This window comes from Micropterus dolomieu, linkage group LG06 (genome assembly GCF_021292245.1).
Source record: "Micropterus dolomieu isolate WLL.071019.BEF.003 ecotype Adirondacks linkage group LG06, ASM2129224v1, whole genome shotgun sequence".
NCBI classification, from domain to species: Eukaryota; Metazoa; Chordata; class Actinopteri; order Centrarchiformes; family Centrarchidae; genus Micropterus; species Micropterus dolomieu.
The window spans coordinates 7,197,321-7,216,106 of record NC_060155.1 but is presented as its reverse complement, the minus strand read 5'-3'; the positions used below and the strand labels follow the sequence as shown (position 1 = coordinate 7,216,106).

At 39.1% G+C, this 18,786-nt stretch overlaps 1 protein-coding gene across 2 annotated transcripts in view; it reads right to left on the bottom strand.

The window, feature by feature from the left end:
- The window catches only part of st6galnac3 (ST6 (alpha-N-acetyl-neuraminyl-2,3-beta-galactosyl-1,3)-N-acetylgalactosaminide alpha-2,6-sialyltransferase 3), a 90,583-nt gene that overhangs the window by 53,483 nt on the left and 18,314 nt on the right, over positions 1-18,786 (bottom strand). For both annotated transcript variants that reach the window (XR_006825505.1, XM_046052710.1), the window contains exon 2: positions 1,994-2,188. Coding sequence is in view for 1 of the 2 variants with exons in the window: in XM_046052710.1 (XP_045908666.1) it covers positions 1,994-2,188 (195 nt within the window). In the remaining variant the exon portion in view is untranslated. The remainder of the gene's footprint in view (positions 1-1,993; positions 2,189-18,786) is intronic.

Sequence of the window (18,786 nt, the reverse complement as noted above, 5' to 3'; positions counted from 1 at the left end):
AGAGGCTGACAGCTCACACAGCAGGCTTTCACTCCGGATGTAATCATTTACGACACCCGGCACAAGGATATCACCTTGACCAGACCTCCACAATTCTGTCCATCCTTTGTCAGATATGAGCATGTTCTGCACGCTCATGTTAAGGCCAATCACTGCCCCTTCTGATTCGCTATAGCGAACTCACTGGTGGGGGAATTTGAGCCGAAAAGTGGCCTAATACTGTAGAAGCTGCCAGTCTTTCCTATGATTTGCATACATCTCCGTGGGGAGAGGGCAATGATTTAGGCAGGCTTGTCTGGAGGCAGAAGGAGGTTCAGACGTAGAGATTGGTGTAAGACGTGATTGCCTCTGGGCCCATGTTGTGCGGATGAAACTCTCCGGAGGCAGTGGATGACGCGGCGCATTAATCTGCCAATATCAGCCTGCTGAATATAAGGCATCCACTTCTCATTAAGGACCAACGCATCCATCGCTACTCCAAATCTAGATGTATTGCAACCCAAACAGAAAGCACAGTCCTCATAACCTGTCAGCCGGAAATGTTGCCTGTATCGCTGTGAGCAAAAATATAAGATTTTCCTGCGTGACTATCCAATATCCGTCAGTATGAGCACAATTTCAGCTTTCGCCGGCTTCCTCCCCAAACAACAAACACACAGCTTGGTTTTTTACATTTTGATGTGGTGGGAATTAAAAGGCTTTGATATTTCAATTTCCATAAATTGTGCGGGGAATATACAGCACAGAGCTGTTTGAAGGCAGAAGAATAGGATCACAGACACGGGTGTTTGGAATTTCAAAGAAATAATGCACACAAGAGACATCAAACAGGAGTTTTCAGATCCATCACAGAGAACCTGATATAATGAATTAAAGAAATCCTCAAGGAGGTGCTGTGCTTTGCATGAGTGCATTTGAATACGCCTTCATTACCCAGGTGAAGCTGTGAGATGGCAGGTTAATGTTAATAGAGGGTTATAGAATATGAATGCACCATAAAAGAAAAGGTTACATGTGTATGACGTAAGTTACGACACTCACGCTGTAATATGACAAAGGTAAAAAGGTTTGTTTTAAATGTTAGATGTCAATGCTTTCAAATTAAGATTGATGTCATAAGAAAGATTTCAGCAGAGATGCAAAATAAGATGCGTGTGAATAAAGGTTAAAGCTCAAATTCAGAACAATCTGCTTGTTTTGTTGAGCGGTCCAAATTAAGTTGAAATTACATTAAAGCCAAAGCTTCAAGAATTTACATAACATAATTTATTATCACAGTCTATTGGCCAAATTTTAGTCACTTTGTATCTAGCAAAAGGAAGTTTCTCTCTGTTTGCCTCGATCACTGAAACACTACCATTTTGTCCTTTTTTCATTTTTCATTCTCTTTTATTTTTTTTGAATTTCTTGAATCTCTAACTTTTCGCTGCAGTACTGTGTTTTATCGTGTAACTACAACTTGTTACGCTTGTGTAAACTGTGTAAAAAGAGACATCCTCTTAGTGAGAACTCCTGTATAAACAAAGGAATCACTCAATCAAACAGCTAAAGAGTGCTGCGCAGCAAGCTGTAAATACATCACTGACATAAGATCCCCTCATTAAGTTGATATGGGAGCAAACTGTTGTTATTAACACATCTAGCAGATTGAACAAGATTAGCATTCATTTGGAGGAGTTTTTCTGGCAACCTGATGAATATAAGCTCTTTTAGCTGATTTGTTCTTCACAAATTCTGCAAAACATTTCGTAGTTTTCATGCAATATCTCTGTTAGTTAGTTTGTGACACCCTATAATTACACATAGTTATTTGATCCATTGTTAATATGAAGATATTGATTTGAGCACCTTTAAGTTGCTACCCAGAGTGACGAGACTAATAGCAGCTCATACCAAGTCTAGTCAAACATCTATATTCATATAATAATATGAAATTTTAATGAATTGCTGTTTCTGACTGTTGGTATATGTTTGTGTGTTTTGTGTCCCTCACCTCCTGTTTGGGGATGCTAACATAGCCCAGGTGAGGCTTGAAGGCCTTGTAGGGCTGCTTGGAGAACATCCAGTGGCTGCTGAAGGTCTGCCCGAACACTGGCTGCAGGAGGACGTAGGGCTTCTCCGAGTAGTTCACCACGACCACAAAGAGCGACACCGCCACGATCAGAATGGTGGCGATCAACGACTTCCTCTGTAAAGGGAGAGGGAGTGCACTTACGACAAGTCTGAGAAATGTAGCAATCATAGACTAAAGCTGAATGTTTAATCAAATCTTAACTTTCATTTCTTTTTTGTCAGCAGTTTAATAGCTTGAATTGAAGAGTAAACACAAAAGTGGAGGCTTCCCGGTTGCATCATCAATCTGCCTGAAGTTGCAACTGACAGATGCTATACATGGTTTGACAACAACAATTATTCTCTGAAAAGGCCAACGATATATATACTGTATATACAAATATACAACATAACCAGCCAAGACACACAGCATTTCACTGTATAACACTGTGCTTTTAGGACCACTTCAAGGTGTGAGTTGCATAAAACTTTATGAAAAGATAGAGTTACATCCTTAACTTTTAGCACCACTGAGCCAAAAGTAGGCAGGCAGTGGAAATATTCACCAATATTCACTTCCAACAGTGATACGACTCTTTCATCAAAGTTCAATTTATTGTATAATCCGTCCTGTGTTGTACATCACTCGCTTACTGTATTGTTGCATCTGCACTTTATGCAGGTAAACTGGCCAATTGTGATGCTCTTTTCAACAGATTTCAGACAGTAGTTTTATACCGACAGATAATAGTTGATTTTGAACACATCAGTCTCTATTTGATTTCTTTCCATGTTGTCTTAGATCTTGGTGTTCTAATATCATTTACTGTATGATTGCTGGTGCAGATCACTTAATTCCCCAGTTTAGATTAGGAGTTTTGTTTATATTTCTGTTAAATGTGATGTTTAGAACTTTAAAGCTGATGAATATATAAGTAGAAATATATCTTTCTGTCAGTCATCCTAAAGAAAGAAGTCATGTGCATGTGGCAAATAAATACACTTTCAAGAGTAAGCTTTATTCGTAAGATTTATTTATTCATATTTGGGCAAAAGAGCACTCAAATGAGAGGACTGAAATGCAGTTGCGTTTGCCTGAGTTATTTCAGTTCACTGTTTGGCTCATTTGGTCATCATTTTGAAATACAACAAACCAACAAGGGCAAACCAACATCAGTTTTAGCTGTGCAAATGCACATCAAGTGGTTGAAAAGTGGAAAAAAACAACTTTGCATGGCAATTTGAGTGACAGCTTGTGCTACAGACTGGTTTGTGTTTTACATAAAATGTACAGAATGCGACTGTATTTCACAACTTTAAAGAGAAACATACATGTTCACCATGTCAAAGAAGTATGTTAGTGTGAAAAAGAATCTTACTTGAGTCACTTAGATGTTGTCTGACCAGTGAGACAGAGAGACAAGAGCACTCTTACATTGAGAAGACATGTCTGAAGTAGTGGCTTTATGACAGCGAAGGAAGAAACTGTTAAATTCAATCACTATGTTTTCAATTCAACACAGATGACTCACAATAACCCCCTTCATTTTAAATGTATCGAGAATGAAAAGATCTCTCTGAAGTCCTCCTTCTTTGTTAATTTGCAGAGGTTAACACTTAACACTTAGGCATGCTAGCGGCGTGGCTCTAGGGAAGGCAATTCCAGTCAGTCAATCCACCACTTTGGTGCAGATTGAAATATCTCAAGAAGAACTATTGGATGGATTGGCATGAAAATTTTGCAGAGACATTCATGCTCCCTGGATGAAGAATCTTACTGTTTGGAGATCCTCTGTCTTTTCATCTAGCGCCACCAACAGTTTGACATTGGTGATTCAGAGTGAAATATCTTCACATCTAAAGGATGGATTACCATGAAATTTGATACAGATATATATATATATATCCAAGAGGATACATTCGACTGACTTTGATGATCCTCTGACCTGCTGGTGGTGCTAGAGGAAATGTTTTCACTTATTCCGTTAAATATTTCTACATCTAATTGATGGATTGGCTCAAAATTTGATACAGACATCCCAGATTCCCAGATGATATATTCTTATGACTTCAGAGGTGATCCTCCTCAGATTCAGACTCAGTGGAGGAAATTTGTTTTCACAGTCTGTACAAAGAACGTCTTCAACATGAATACTACACAAGCACGTTCGTTACTAGGCAACATGAATGCGCGTGCACGCACGGAGTGGAAGCTGAAAGAGCAAGACCCCAATAGATGCTGTAAATGCCTTTTTATTTTTTTTTTAGCATTTTGATTTTACGATTCCTGGACGAAATTACTTGCCTGTGATCCATAGGCTGTGATCGTGAGAGCAGCTAATGTTGAGAGTACAGCCAAATTGCTGAGTTGCTAAATTATTATTAATGCAGTGAAAAACTCTCCAACCTCTTTGCAACCACAAGCTTTGGTGGTGAACAAAGTAACTTAGGCTTATTCAGATCCTTTAAAAAGAATAAAAGTATTAATACCTCACTGTATAAATACTCTGCAAGTACTGCATTGAAAAAGTTAAACAAAAGTATTTAAGTAGGCTATAAGCAGGAAAATGTAGAAGCAGCCTATTAAAAATAAAAGTGGCCTACTCAAAGCAGAAAGAAAAATGGCCCATATGACTGTTATACTATAATATATTATATCATTAGGTTATTAATCCTTATGCATTAACGTAGGCTAGTTGGTTGAGGTTCAACTATTTTGTATTAGACTGCAATTAATAATTATTTTTATTATGTATTAGCTGTATCCGCTGATTATTTTCTCCATTAATCGATTTTAATAAATTCTGAAAATAGTTCCAAATGTTGTCACAGTTACCCAGGGCAAAATGATTAAAAACACATCAAAGTACAATAATCAAGTAAAAGCAGCAAATCTTCACGTTTGTGAAGCTGGAACCATGAAATATTTTTACATGAAAAATGACTAATACCAAAACAGTTGCCAATTAAATTTCTGTCAATTAGCCTAACTGATGTAGTTCTACTAGCTGGACTGGCATAAACCGTTAAGTAATTTAATTTATATTAAAACATCCTATTTTTTCTATTCATACGTTTTGTGTAAAAAGCTTATTTTTTAAAGTAACCAGTAACTGAAGCTGTCAGATAAAGTAAAACGTACAATATCCCTTTCAGATGTGGTGAAGTAGAAGTGGCATGAAAAGAAAATATCCAAGTTCAGTACAAATACCTTATGGACTTAAGTACATACTTTGTTACTGTCCACCACTGTTTGGATTTGGCTACCTTAAACTAAAGGAAATGACTAGAGATGTTTTTATACATTTTGGCTCTGGACGGAAAGCTATTATGCATCATGATGGTGAAAATGGCTGACCTTGAGCCACAGTGATCTAAGTGGGAGCCCCATACCCCTGTCATCATCACCTGGCATTAAAATGTGCAACAAACAATTCATAAGCTGAAACGTGAAGTCTACTCATACACATAGCCTGTCAACATTGAGCACTGCTGTTTAATAGGCTTGTTTGGGGCAAAATTTCTTTTTATTTTTTATAATTTGTATTTTTGAAATGTATGTTTGATTGTCTGAGCGGCAGAAAGTGACGGTGAACGCGAGCGGAGGAAAATATTCTGGCAGTAAATGTCCTGTGTCGGTTACAGTGTGTCAGCTTCTCAAGACCAAGAAATGTTTGTCTGTTGTTTTCCCACCTGCTGGAAAATTGAAGCCTGTTAACGCTAGCAAACAACTCCCTTCCCCTTCAGACTGCGCAGCTAAGAAGGATAGCTTTTACAGTAGGCTAGGCTGCCTCTTTTGGCTGCAATGTAACTGAACATTAGCTCAATTTATAGAAAGTAACTGGTAGATTTTATTACTGCTTACTTGTCCAATGTTGAGAACATCAGTTACAAACTGAGAGTAAACTGGCGTAGCCTACAGCTCTGTCCTGTACAGACTGATTCCATTATTTTTCAATTTTCAGGTGAGTGAGAAAAAGTGGTTGTTAGGAAAAGAAAGGATGGTGGTGACCGGAGGAGCTGAGGTTAGTAAAGCTAATTAGTGATGCAAACTAGTCCTTTTAAGCTAATGAGGAGACGTTTCTTTTTGGATTTTAATCTGCAAATAAAATGCACCTCAGTTTCTCATGTTGCCTATGTTTTTATATTAATCTCTACAGATAAATGTCAAAAGCTGTAAAATGAAGACACAAAAGGCAAACATGAACAGTCGTATCTATGATGATTCTGAGGTCATATTAACAGGGTTTTCCTGCCGTTAAGGGGTGATGCCCAAAACATGCTGTGCCATAAATGTAAAATCACTGTGGAGAGCATCATAACCAACCAAATTACTTTCCAAAAAATCTAACAGTTGTAGTTCCTCCCCAGTAGACTGATCTTTGGCTGTTGGTTATTTTTTATCTGCTCTAGCTTTTCCAACTATTTGTTCAGAGATGTGGTGAAAATAATGGCCCAATATGATGTGAAATTACATATTTGTCATTGGAAAATGTAGAATTTTCTTGGGGGAGGAACCCCAAAATCCCCGACCATGACCACCACGACCACCACGACCAACACCAAAACATTAATCTGAAGCTCACATTAAACTGGGAAAACACTGAAGTTTTAAGCTATTCTAATGTGCATCGCATGCACGGACACAAGAGCAATGTTGCTGAGACATGTTGTTTTGGGGTTTTGTATTCAGAAAATTTTGTTCTGCTACAACTCCATCCTGTATATATTTAAATAGTCTTTTATCAGATTTACCAATTGTTATAATTTCTATTTTGAACTATAAAATTTAACTGCTAGTAAAAACTTGGGAGAATTGGCTGGGGCCGAGGGGCCGCTGCTACAAATATTTGAGTGGCTCCTCATCTAACAGCTAACTCCAAATTTTTGCTAAAACTTGAAAGCCCTGAGTACACATATATACAAACAATGTACACATATTTACACATATAACACATGAGTGGCATCATTAACTTGTCTCTGACTTTTTATTTCTTCAATACTTTGGTATATATATAAGCACCTGCAAAACTAATGACATTCCCGTCACCCACCGCTCTGATTTGTATTTAATGTTAAATAGCAGCTGTTAGCATGCTAATACTCTAAGATGGTGAACATGGTAACCATTATACATGCCAAATATCACAATTTTAGCGTTGTCAATATGAGCTTGTTACCATACTGATGTTGCCACTACCATGGCTCTAGACTCAGTCTTGTTGAAGTCAGGGGATTAGAGACCTTGTCCACTGTGCAGAAATATAGCAATCTAATTTTCTGTTTCAGCATCTCTACCAAGAAAGCAACAGCCAGGGCATCATTGTTTCATACATTGCAAAACTGCAAAATGGTCGTCTAGAGGTAAGAGGTATTATGGCTTGGCAGAAAGAGCAGAGAGTAATGAATAATGGATAAGAGACGGAGGACGAGGAAAGGTCTCACAGAGGAGAAGCTATTGGCAGAGCTAGAGATCAATGCCCAGAAGAGTGAAAGCATCAGACAGAGATGAAAAAAATCTGCGGTGGGCTACGATATATCTCGGAGCCTGAGGTGATGATAGATTGCAGTGGAGTCAGATACTGGGGTTTTTTTGTTGTTTTTTTCAGGAAACTTCAATAACAGGCTGCTAATCTAACAGACAACCAGTGGGAAACTGGATTTTTAGGAAGATGCTGTTTCGTGGATTCTTTGAAGTTATCAGATGGTGAGAAGATTGGATGTGGCATGTGGTAATGGTGAAGCCTCCACTGCCAAAGCGCCTACACCAACACAAGCTCTGATCTCCAACATCAAACGTCCCAAGGGAGATGCCGTAGGCTTCGCTTCCCACAGACAAGATCAAACATGTGGGGGGGAGGGGGTGAAAAAGACAGTGACCATTTGCTGCCCTGACAAGCCTATCGCATTTTACCAATTGCATGTGTGTTACATCACGAATCATCAAGGCACCACCCATCTTTGATCACAAAGGGAGAGGTCTCAACTTTGATCTTATATGAAACAGCACCATGACGACAAATGGGATATTCTCGATTGCCACTCTATACTTCCAAGTATTTTACAAAATAATAGACCACTTTCCTGAAAGGACTGTCAGTTGTTTCTATGTCATCCCAAAAGACAAATAAATGGCAGGTCGTTTTCTAAAAATGTGCTGTAATAGCTAGTCATCATGAGTCCATTATGAAGCACGAAACCAATCCCTTATAAAGCATGTGGGTTCTTCAGGAAGGGGGGGGGAAACTCTTGACTCAGTCTGCAGAAAAATCCATCTGTTCTCATGAGGACAGAAAAGTTCCTTGTCTCCTTCAACCCCAATCTGGCCACAAATCACAGGGGAAATGATGTGTCAAAGTCTGGAGGCGATTGGACTACCCAGTACTGGAAGTAGCAGGGCGCTGAACCTCCACTAACTCGAGTGTGAGACTCATGACTCCTCTCCTCATTCGCTCATCCATCAGGGTGATCACTAGTTGGCCTGTTGAGCCGTTTGACAGAGAAGTTGAAAGGCTTGATGTTGAGGAAGGAGTACAGTAGGGGAGCGCCAGGCAAAATGGGGACTATTAACACCAGCAGTGAAGAGGCAAAATGGCTATAAAGTTTCAACATCAGAGCTTTCGGTCAATGTTAAACCATTTTGCTTGAGCAATATGACTTCATATGCAGCTGCAACGACCTTGTTTGCGACCATCAAATCAGACAATGATGGCCATTAACCGCAGCGTCACTTATGGCTGTAGCCCGGGGACGTTTCATTTAACACACCCCCACCAAAAGCTTTCACAGGGCTATTTTTAAAGGTGCTAAAAACCTACTCTGTGGGGGTATTGATTTCAGTTCGCAGACAGAGTGTGTGGGATCATCGGGACCCGACACACGAGAGAGCAATGATTTTCTCGAAGTCGCTCCTGCAGTGAACCTGTGTGACCAGTTTACATATAGGAGTTTTTAGCAGCTAGGTTTTTATGGCCACCTCATCCACTTGTGGAAAGGACTTAACTACAGTTGTGGAGAAAGCGAGCAGTAGCCAGTGATAGAATAGATGTAACTGAGTACATTTACAAATGTACTGTACATAAAAATGTAAATGAAAGTTTGGCCACTTGGTGGCAGAGAAAACAAGCGGCTATTCATTCAAATATTTTTTTACTCGCTTTTCCCGTAATAATTGAATAATTCTCTCCAGATAATGAATGTTTTTTTCCTGTGATAACAGAATATATTTCTCGTGATCTCAGGTAGTAGAGAATAGGACTCATACTTTGGAGTTGAGGGTTTGATCCTCACTGAACAGTAACTTTTTATCTTTTTCATATTCCTCTTCCAAAAAGTTCTTATGAAGAGACTGTTTCACATGCTCACAATAAAGCACATGCTGGACCGCGTGCATCCTGGAGATTGCTCCACATCCATCAACCTATGGACTTTTCATTTCCCCATCATTCCCAGGCAGAGGAAATTTCTGTGCATCTCATTCAGGGGAATCAATTTAACATACACATTTCCTGACAGCTATTTCGGAACCTTTGAAATAGCCGTTGGGAAATGTGTGACTGGATTCCCCTGAATCTCTTTGTTGAAGAGAATAATAAAAAGACACAAAAAGAGTTGCTGAGAGCGGGAGTCAAAACTGCTATCCATGGATTACAAGTCCTGCACTCTACCAACTGAGCTAACCAGTCTTAGGGACAGGTGAAATTATCCTAAGGAAATGCACCGGCCGACACCTGTATTCGGCTATGGTTTGTTATGTCAAGATCACAAGAACATCCCGTTATCACGCGAAAACGGAGAAAAAATAATATTTGAATCGATGGCCGCTTAGGGTTCTGTAGAAACATGCTGTCAACACATGACATATTGTCAGATTTTAGGTTGATATGGTGAACTTGTTAGCAAATTCAGCAATTACAGAGCAACATTATCTTTTATTTGGAGTGTTTGAGTCCACCTGATGAATGTAAGTCCGTTACAGGTGATCATTTTCTGTAGATTCATTGTTTTCACACTGTCATTTGATACATGATAGCCATTTTTTTTACAGTGTAGTATCACAACATTGACTTAAGTTAAGGATCTGAATACTTCCTCCATCACTGGGAAAAGCTTGTTCAGAATGAGGATATGACATTTCCTCTGCTCAGTATTTGGTATCTACAGGCTTAAAATATATTTTAACATTATATTTTGTATCAATCACTGCAGCAATTCCCCTAATAATGTACACCAAATAGGCAATACATTTATAAATTACAGAATAATCAACAAGTATAGTGCCCCATCCACTAGTGGGATGAATGAAAACTCTAAGCACATTAGCTGTATATATAGTGCAATCGAAATTTAAACTCCATCAGGCTCTATCTGGGCATGAAGAGAATACAATTTCCCACAAAGACTTACGCTCCAGCTCAGTAAACAACAGGACCACACTGTAGTTCAATTCAAAAAGATAATCGCAATGGGTATTGGAATAATGAGAGGTTCAACCTGAAGTAAAATGGCTCATGAAAAAACATATCTGGTAGCTATTTTCGATTGCCTCGTGGGCAATGGGCAAAAAAAACAACAACAGAAAATTACATTTGCAATGCAAAATCGCTACCTCCCTGGCACCTGATTCTTGCCACCACGGTCCAGCGAGCAGTTAAAATCCAATTTCAATTAAGGCGTTTGAGAAAATGTTTACCGAGTCTTTCTCTCACTCTTCCTCCTTTCTTTTTAAGCCTTAGTTTGTTCTCCAAGGCAAAGAGACAGAAGCACAAACAAAGAGCCGCTCCAGAGATTGTGAGTGGGGTCCAGACACATTACTTAATTCGTGTCATATTTCCAGCAAAGGTCTTACTTCAAAAATGATCCAAGCACAAGATAACAAACTATTCTTTTCTCAGGAGGATGAGGATGAGGTTGACTCTTTGCTGCTGGTAACACGGTCACGCACAAGTTCCCCTCCAAATTTCTAGGCTTATTATTATTATTATTATTATTACAATAATACCACAAGGGCACATTTTTGTTTTCTTTGTATTTCAGTCACAAGTAAAGTACAGAAGCATTATCAATGTCCTTTATGTAACCTAGGTGAAAGTACTGGTTATGCCAAATGGGCCCTTTCACAGTGTTACATATACTGTACTATATACTGTAAGATTATAATAATGTGGAGCTACCTGTTTTTAATCTGTTTAAAATATGTTCTGGGAATATGTTTGTGTCTTGAAACAATAAAGAATAAGGGATTGTCGCTGCCCTAGATTGAAATAATCCTAATACACATGCGTAGTTTTTCACTTTCCATAAGACACTAGATACTTATTTCACTAGACATAAGAGGGGAGTGTTTCTCATTGAACAATTCATCAGGCTTTTGAAGCTCTTCAAATGTTTTGTATGAAAAATAAGCTAAATAAATAAATAGTAACTATGTCAGATTCCCTCTAAAATGTGGTAGAAGTTCTATTAAGTAAGTACTATAAAATGGTAATACTAAATGTTACATTGCACCACTCTCAGTTTTTTCTTTAATCATTTCACTGCATTAATGAAGTAGAGATGAACTAATGCAAAGAAGAAGCAGTGAGTGTCTCTATACATGTTGCATTCATTAACAGTGAGAGGGATATATTAAATGCTGAACTCTTGCATGAATGAACAAGCTGCAGCAAAGTTCCTGCCTCATCTGGGAGGTTTGTAGCCTGCTGGTCCCTGCAGAGCCCAGCAGAGGGGGCAGTCACCTCACACAGCTGCCATGTGGCACTCACATTCTGACTAATGTTGTGTTCTGGAGAAACTTTCCAAAGATTTTTTTACCCCTCGAGTTATGGTGCGTTAATGGGCCAGATCTCAGCAGCAGGAGGTTTATTTATTTTCAGGTGTCTCCAGCAACCCCAGGGCAGTCACATGTAAAGATGACTGAGAAGTGTTCACTCTGCAAATACAAACAATCCAGCTCATTCATTTTACATTTTACTTTACAGAGTGTTTGTCGGTAGTCTGGCTAGCCAATAACATATTTCTCATAATTCATCATCTCCAAAAACAAAATCACTTTTTGTTGTAAGCAGTTTGCATGTTGGCAGACCCAAACGGCAGCAAAAGCTTTTAAACCTGAATAACAACAGGGTAAAACTTCCCCATTATAACATCTTGTACTGTGGGATGATAAGATTTTAGTGCTGAAACAGTTTTGATAATTATTAATTATAAGCTGCTTTAGAAGGAAATTTGGCATTCATTCACGGATTCCAGCTTCTCTTCTCTCTTTTACACCATCATAATTTAATACAATTGGTTCTTGGACTGTTGGTCAGACACAACAAGACATTTGGAATACTGGGAAAGTGTGATGGGTGACATTTTATTGACTAAACGAGCAGTTAATCAGAATCAGAGTTAATCAAAATAACCAATTAATAACCAATTAATGAATAATGAAATATATTGTTAGCTAACTGTCATGTCTGAGATTTAGCCATACTGTTTATACCAGACTCTCCTCCCCAAAAATATGGCAGTAAAGGTCATGTGCAAACTGCAAGCATCTTGTTAGAACCAAGCGGCAACTCCCCGGGGGCAGAAGTGCCAGAAACTGTAGTTCCTTGAGTGGCAACTTGAGGCTGGCCCCAAAAGCAAGTTAATCTGGTAGACCCCCATGTTAAAGAGGTGGTATTATGGTTTTTGGCTTTTCCCCTCTCCTTTATTGAGTTATATACCTTTTTTGTGCATGTAATAGGTTTGCAAAGTGAAAAAGCCCAAAGTCCACCCCAAAGGGAGCTCCCATCTCCCACAGAAAACTCTGCTCTGAACTGCCTGAAAACAGCTCGTTTGTAGTCCAGCCTTTACTTCCCTTTCTTGTGATGTCACAATGAAAATACTTGTCATAACGCTCGCCAAGCGGCTACTCCGACACGCCCTCAAAAACATCGGTGGAAAAACACAGAGCTGCAGCACACACCTCCTCTCCCTTCCAAACACTAGCTACCCTCCAGGCAGTCAGTGGACATAAAGTTGTTACTGTGAAGTAGAGACAGAGCTCAGTTAAAACTTTATGGATGAAAGATACTTTTGTTACAGATTAATAACTCACCACTCTGAAAGTGGTTCCAGTCCATGTTGCTAAGCTGGTCGGCAACATGTAGCCTACAGCTGAATCGAAGCGGTTTACCGGCTTCTCGCTGACTCGCTCCCTTCTCTGCTTCTGATTGGCTAGTAGTCCTTAACTAGGAACTGCGCATGTGCAACTCTCAACAAAGATCATTTAGAGACAAGATGTATCACTCCATAGCTAAAACAAAGGCTTCAACACACAGGGTGAAAAGAGGAGCTCCAGCAATGTGCAGTAAAACAAAAAATATGGTGTTTTTTGAAAATTTAAACCATGTAAACCTGTTCTGGTACAACCCCTAAATAAGATTTTTAACCTGAAAATGAGCATAATACTACCTCTTTAAAATGCTCAACTTTCTAGAGCTCAATAGTGACCGCCCACTTTTTTCACGGATCAGGTTCCGGAATTAAATTGCCCATTTATTTAATCCGCTGACTTTTCCAAAAATCCTTACGTAAAGAATTTTAAGCCTTGAACAGATCCAGCCAGCTACGATATCAATCATGACCATAAAACATATTAATCGGAGCAAAACATCTACAAGAAAAACGGCAAGGTCCAAGACTGTGTACATAATAATTCTGAGTCAAGGAACTACTCATCCCATGAACCACTGCCACTGATATCTTTTTCAAGGACTTCCAACCTAACAATTATTTAGCGCGCTTTTTCTTGCTTTGAATCCTTCTCATAGTGTTTATTTTGGTTATATATTGTAGTTTGTGTTGTCATCAACATGGTACAGTGCTTCCTGCAATCCCCACTTGGGTGTACAGTAGCATCGGTTCTACCGATTCCCCACGAGTGCGACAGGGAAGAACCGGTAAATTTACTTGTTTTGTGATCCGGCTATATTTGCGTGACTAACGTTATGCTAATATTACGTGATTTAGTCCCAAAGTCCCCAAGATAACTCAGATCAATCAACCAATCAGTGCTAGCAGTAGCAGTAGTAGGGATTTAAACATTTCCATGGTAACAGCGAGCTCCACCAGTCAGAGACGTTGCTCTTACACATGAGGACTGTGGGTAGTGTAGTACTTCTCCGTCACATCGCAAATAAAACATATTTTTCTTAAAACAAGGTCGATATTATACGGAAGAGCATATACTATTGTATTAAAAGCTCGTAGCTAGTGGTGAGTTTACATCAGATGGTTAAATAATGGCTCATAATCAAAATCTCAATACAGAATATAAATGGGATGTTTTGAAACCAAAAGTCAACGTTGACTTATTTTAACTAACTACATCACGTGGCCATTTCACAACATTAACCACATTTTTATTATTGTTACCATGAAGGAAAAGGTCCAGTACACCTGGTTCTCTCCAATGGCCATCTATGTCATTTTGGCAAATCAATGCTATTGGATTTTTATATAATTACAGCATCATGTGATAAAGTACCTTAATTTATCAGGCTTTTTAAATAGCCAAAATGATAAACCAGTCTAGTTATTTTATCCATAAACAGTTTCTAAATTGCTTAGAAAAATTCACATCTACAGTTCTTGGCAAACTTGGCAAACCCTTGCACAACTACCAGCTGAACCTTATAGTAAGACCGTTTTCTTCGTTTCTAAATTAGTTTTTCAGAAATTGTACTATTTCACACAACATATATTGATATTGTGATATTTACTGTATATACAGTACCATGGCAGATTATTTCAACCCCTATCCACTGGCCAACCGAAGATGAACCGATGAGACCTAATGTTGGATTCCAGCTTTTATATTTTATTTTCATTTTGCTCATTTCAAATTAGGAAACTATTTGTAGGAAAATAAGTGTTCACACCAGCACCAAGAGTTTCTGTAAATAGGCAAATGTGACAAGTTACACTAAAATCATTGCTTAGTGCTGTGCAGATGAAACTTTAATTACTCCTGATGTGATGTAATTGACCGTGTTTCTTTCCTCCAGTACATTAACAAAATATCCTGATACTGCGGCTTTTGGTGCATGCTACTTTCGTTGTATCACCCTTACCACCGGTGATATATGAATAGAAAATCCTTCAATCCAGGTCAAATGAACACTAATCTGCTCTGCGGGCATGACACTGCATCATTATGGTACAGAGCATCACAGAGAATCTTAATCTGCCCAAAAAAGAATCTGCAGGGGCTACAGTAAGGAGGAAACACACGATTTAATTTCTTCATAGCTAAAAACATCGATACTGCAAATTGTAATTAGTAGATGTGAATGTAAATGTGTGTGTGTGTGTGTGTGTGTGTATGTGTGTATCTGCACACGTGTACTTGTATGCGTGACTGTGACGGGAAAAACAGTAAAAACCCATTTGACTAATGCATATCTGATATCAAATGGAACATAATCCCCACAAGTATAAAGGATTAAACACTACAATATTCACTTCCCCATCTGGATCCTGCAAACTTTTGGGACGGGTGGGGGGGGGATAAAAAACACCACCATATGTTCACAGACACAGTTTGGTGAAGCTCCGTGCTCTGCTGCGTAGGTTGCTGCTCACTCACTTGAGAAAGTGAAGTATTTGTCAATGTGAAAAAGGAAAAATGGCTTTTTGATAAGCTGAGAAACCTGCGTATCTGTGCGAGTCGAATGAGTCTACCTGTCAGAAAAACAAAACATATTCAGATTTTATGTTTGACTGTAAGTTATCCTGCTGCCATAAAGACTCTCTGCTGTTTGGAGAGATTGACATCACTGTCATTTCTACTTCACAGCACTTACAACAGTTTGTCCCTGGATAGGGTTCCTTGTTTCATTTGATAATGTCTCAGGTTGTATTGAATTATTATTGAACATTCATGTAACCCTCAAAACACATCTGTGAAGACTCCAAATGAATTATGATGTTACTGGTGTATGTGTAAATCAACAACAGTTTGCTAACAAGTTCACCATATCAGTCAGGGGTGTAAAAAATCATTAATGCAGGTTTAAATATAAAGTGAAGTTTGATTTTCAGCACTACATGATGGGAAAAAATCCAAACTGCAATGTTGTTTGACAGCGGTTTCCAAACCTTTTTGGCAACGCACCCACTTCTACACCCCGAAGAGGGTTGATCCAAGGGCTCTCGCGATAACCGCAAAATTGAAATACCGTGCTATTGGCCAAGCCAACCGCAGTGGATGGCAAGCAATTCCAACAACCGCAATGTTCATACTTTCTTGCTTTACACTTTTACACAGTGTGTGTTAAATGAATAAATTGGTGCTTAAAAAAAGTCCACAACTGTAACGAGCTCTGTAACGGTTCAAGGACGGATCACCATGGGCTGGACGTGACCTGACTTCAAACTTGGAAGCTGTAAGTTTTGTCGTGTTCTATGTTGTTTTACTGTTTATTTAGTAGGTTAGCTAACTTATTGCATGGAGCTAATGTTAATGTTCCTAGCAGGCTTGGGGATGTTGGACTAATGCTGGAACATACTACTGAGGGACAATCAAGAGAAACAGTAAACCTCATTTGAAGCTTACCAAATGACGAGCGTAGTATGTCAGATGCCTGCAACATGTTGCTTTCTGTGGAACTTTAGTTATAACGTTACTACAGCACAGTTGTTAGTTAAAGTTGAAGGGAAGTCAATTGGTGTGTTAATGTGTGTGCATTTAAATTTACATGAAAGACATGCCCTGAAGTAACAATATAGCTACGTGTGCAAAAGACATGGTCAAACTGCAGGAATGAGTTTGCTTGGCAATGTTGTGTAGCTTTGATTAGCACCTGGCAGTGAGCTTGCTCAGACCATAAAGCTGCAGTTAGTGTGAGATGAGATCCTCAGACACACTTACAATGCAATGCAATATGGCACCAAACAAAAATGGCAATAATACTGCATACTGCGCTGTTGAGCCAAAACAAATCCCTGCAGGGCAGCCCTAGTTGATCCCCCACACCTCAAAAAAGCACCATTGCCTTTCTATAGCCACATTTAAGGCAAGTTTAAGCATGCAAAAATAATCAGAAGACATGTAACAAAATATTCAAGAGACCCCAACAATGTGCTCTCACACTGTGCTCCCCATTCCTCCTTTTCCCCGTCTCATCTTTCTTTGACTCACGCTCACTTTCTTCTCCCAGTCTCACTCCAACGCATCTCTCTGTGTTTCTCGCCTCTGATTCCTCACTCTCTCTGTCTCTCTCCTCTTTCATGACTGATAACTTTAGATGTCCCGCCTGATTTTAACCGGTCGTGCATATTAGCATGAATGAACTAGGGTTGGGCCGATAGACGATGCCATCGTCCATCGGCGATGGCTGAGAGATGGTCGATGCTTGATCAGGCATTGTGATTGTAAAACCCCGCCCCGCTGGCAAAAATAAATAAATAAATTTGTCACATAAAACGGCCTTATGAAAGCAGGTTTTAATCACCACGAACATTATTTTTAGAAATCGTCACGGAGCGTTTGTAACATTGTACATAAATGCTTTGTCTTGGTTTAGTTTGACATTGGCCAGAACCTCAGTTGTCTTTTTATTGTTTTCCTTATCATGTAATATGCAATTGGGACTGTTTTCTAATTTCTAATTTATGTCACTGTTTTTTTGTGTTGAGCTGATTTATGTATGGTTGTTAAACTAGGTTGAATCTCATAAACTGTAAATCAAACCATAAAAAATGAATAAATACGGCTTGAAGACAGGGACAGCCTGGTTATAAAGATACAGTAGCTCCATGTATCTGACCACCTGCTCCACTCACTTGTCTTTTATGGGCAAATGGAGACTGAGCATGTTCCCTCTTCTATAATATCTATAACTTCTATTGTCAAGTGTTATATTTAGAGAGAACAGAATGTTTAGTAGCATTCAGCCAATCAGAAAATGAATTCTGATGCTCACTTATAAGAGTCGTTTCAGCTTTATCCTACTGTAATATAGGAGTTTTAAGTGCGGGCTGTTATGGTCACAGATGGCCAATGGGAAGGGGAGACCGCACTGCCGGCCAAGGACAAACCTACTGTATAGTAATGAATCAGCTGCTCGCCATTCATCAGAGTTGGGACAGCAGAAATTCGGTTTGCAAGATAAACTTTAAAACACAATTAAATGCAACAGCAAATGCAATACAGAGCAGATGCCGCACATCCACTTTTGAATTTCTATGGAGTACTTTACAGCAGAACAGCAATTATTCTTCCCGTCTCTTTGTGTCTGAAGGGCGAATGCAGGGGGGGAATCTGCCTTTTGAGAAAAACATCGACCAGAGAAAATCTATTTCAATTTGCCAAATGCCAGTGCAGGATTACTGACATTTAGCAACTGATATTTTCCCTGAAACTCAATAGTATCCCTCCATAACGCCATAATAGAGCCCCATCTCATTGGTAGTGATTACACACAGCATGACTGCTCACACAGAGAAATGTGTGTCTATATATATATCACCAGTGCAATACATCAGAGAATCTGAAAGGATTACACAGACAGATGCAGTACATCATCTGCAGGATGAGGGAACAAACAGCGTCGCCAATTTCCTTCTCCACTTGACTAAACAGACATGAGGCCTCTGCAGAGATTTTCCTAAAGGTGTTATTTATTAAAGAAATGTGTCTGACGTGGAAACTTCTCAAGGCTGCCAGAGACAGAAAGCAGCACACTGAATTTTCAAGTG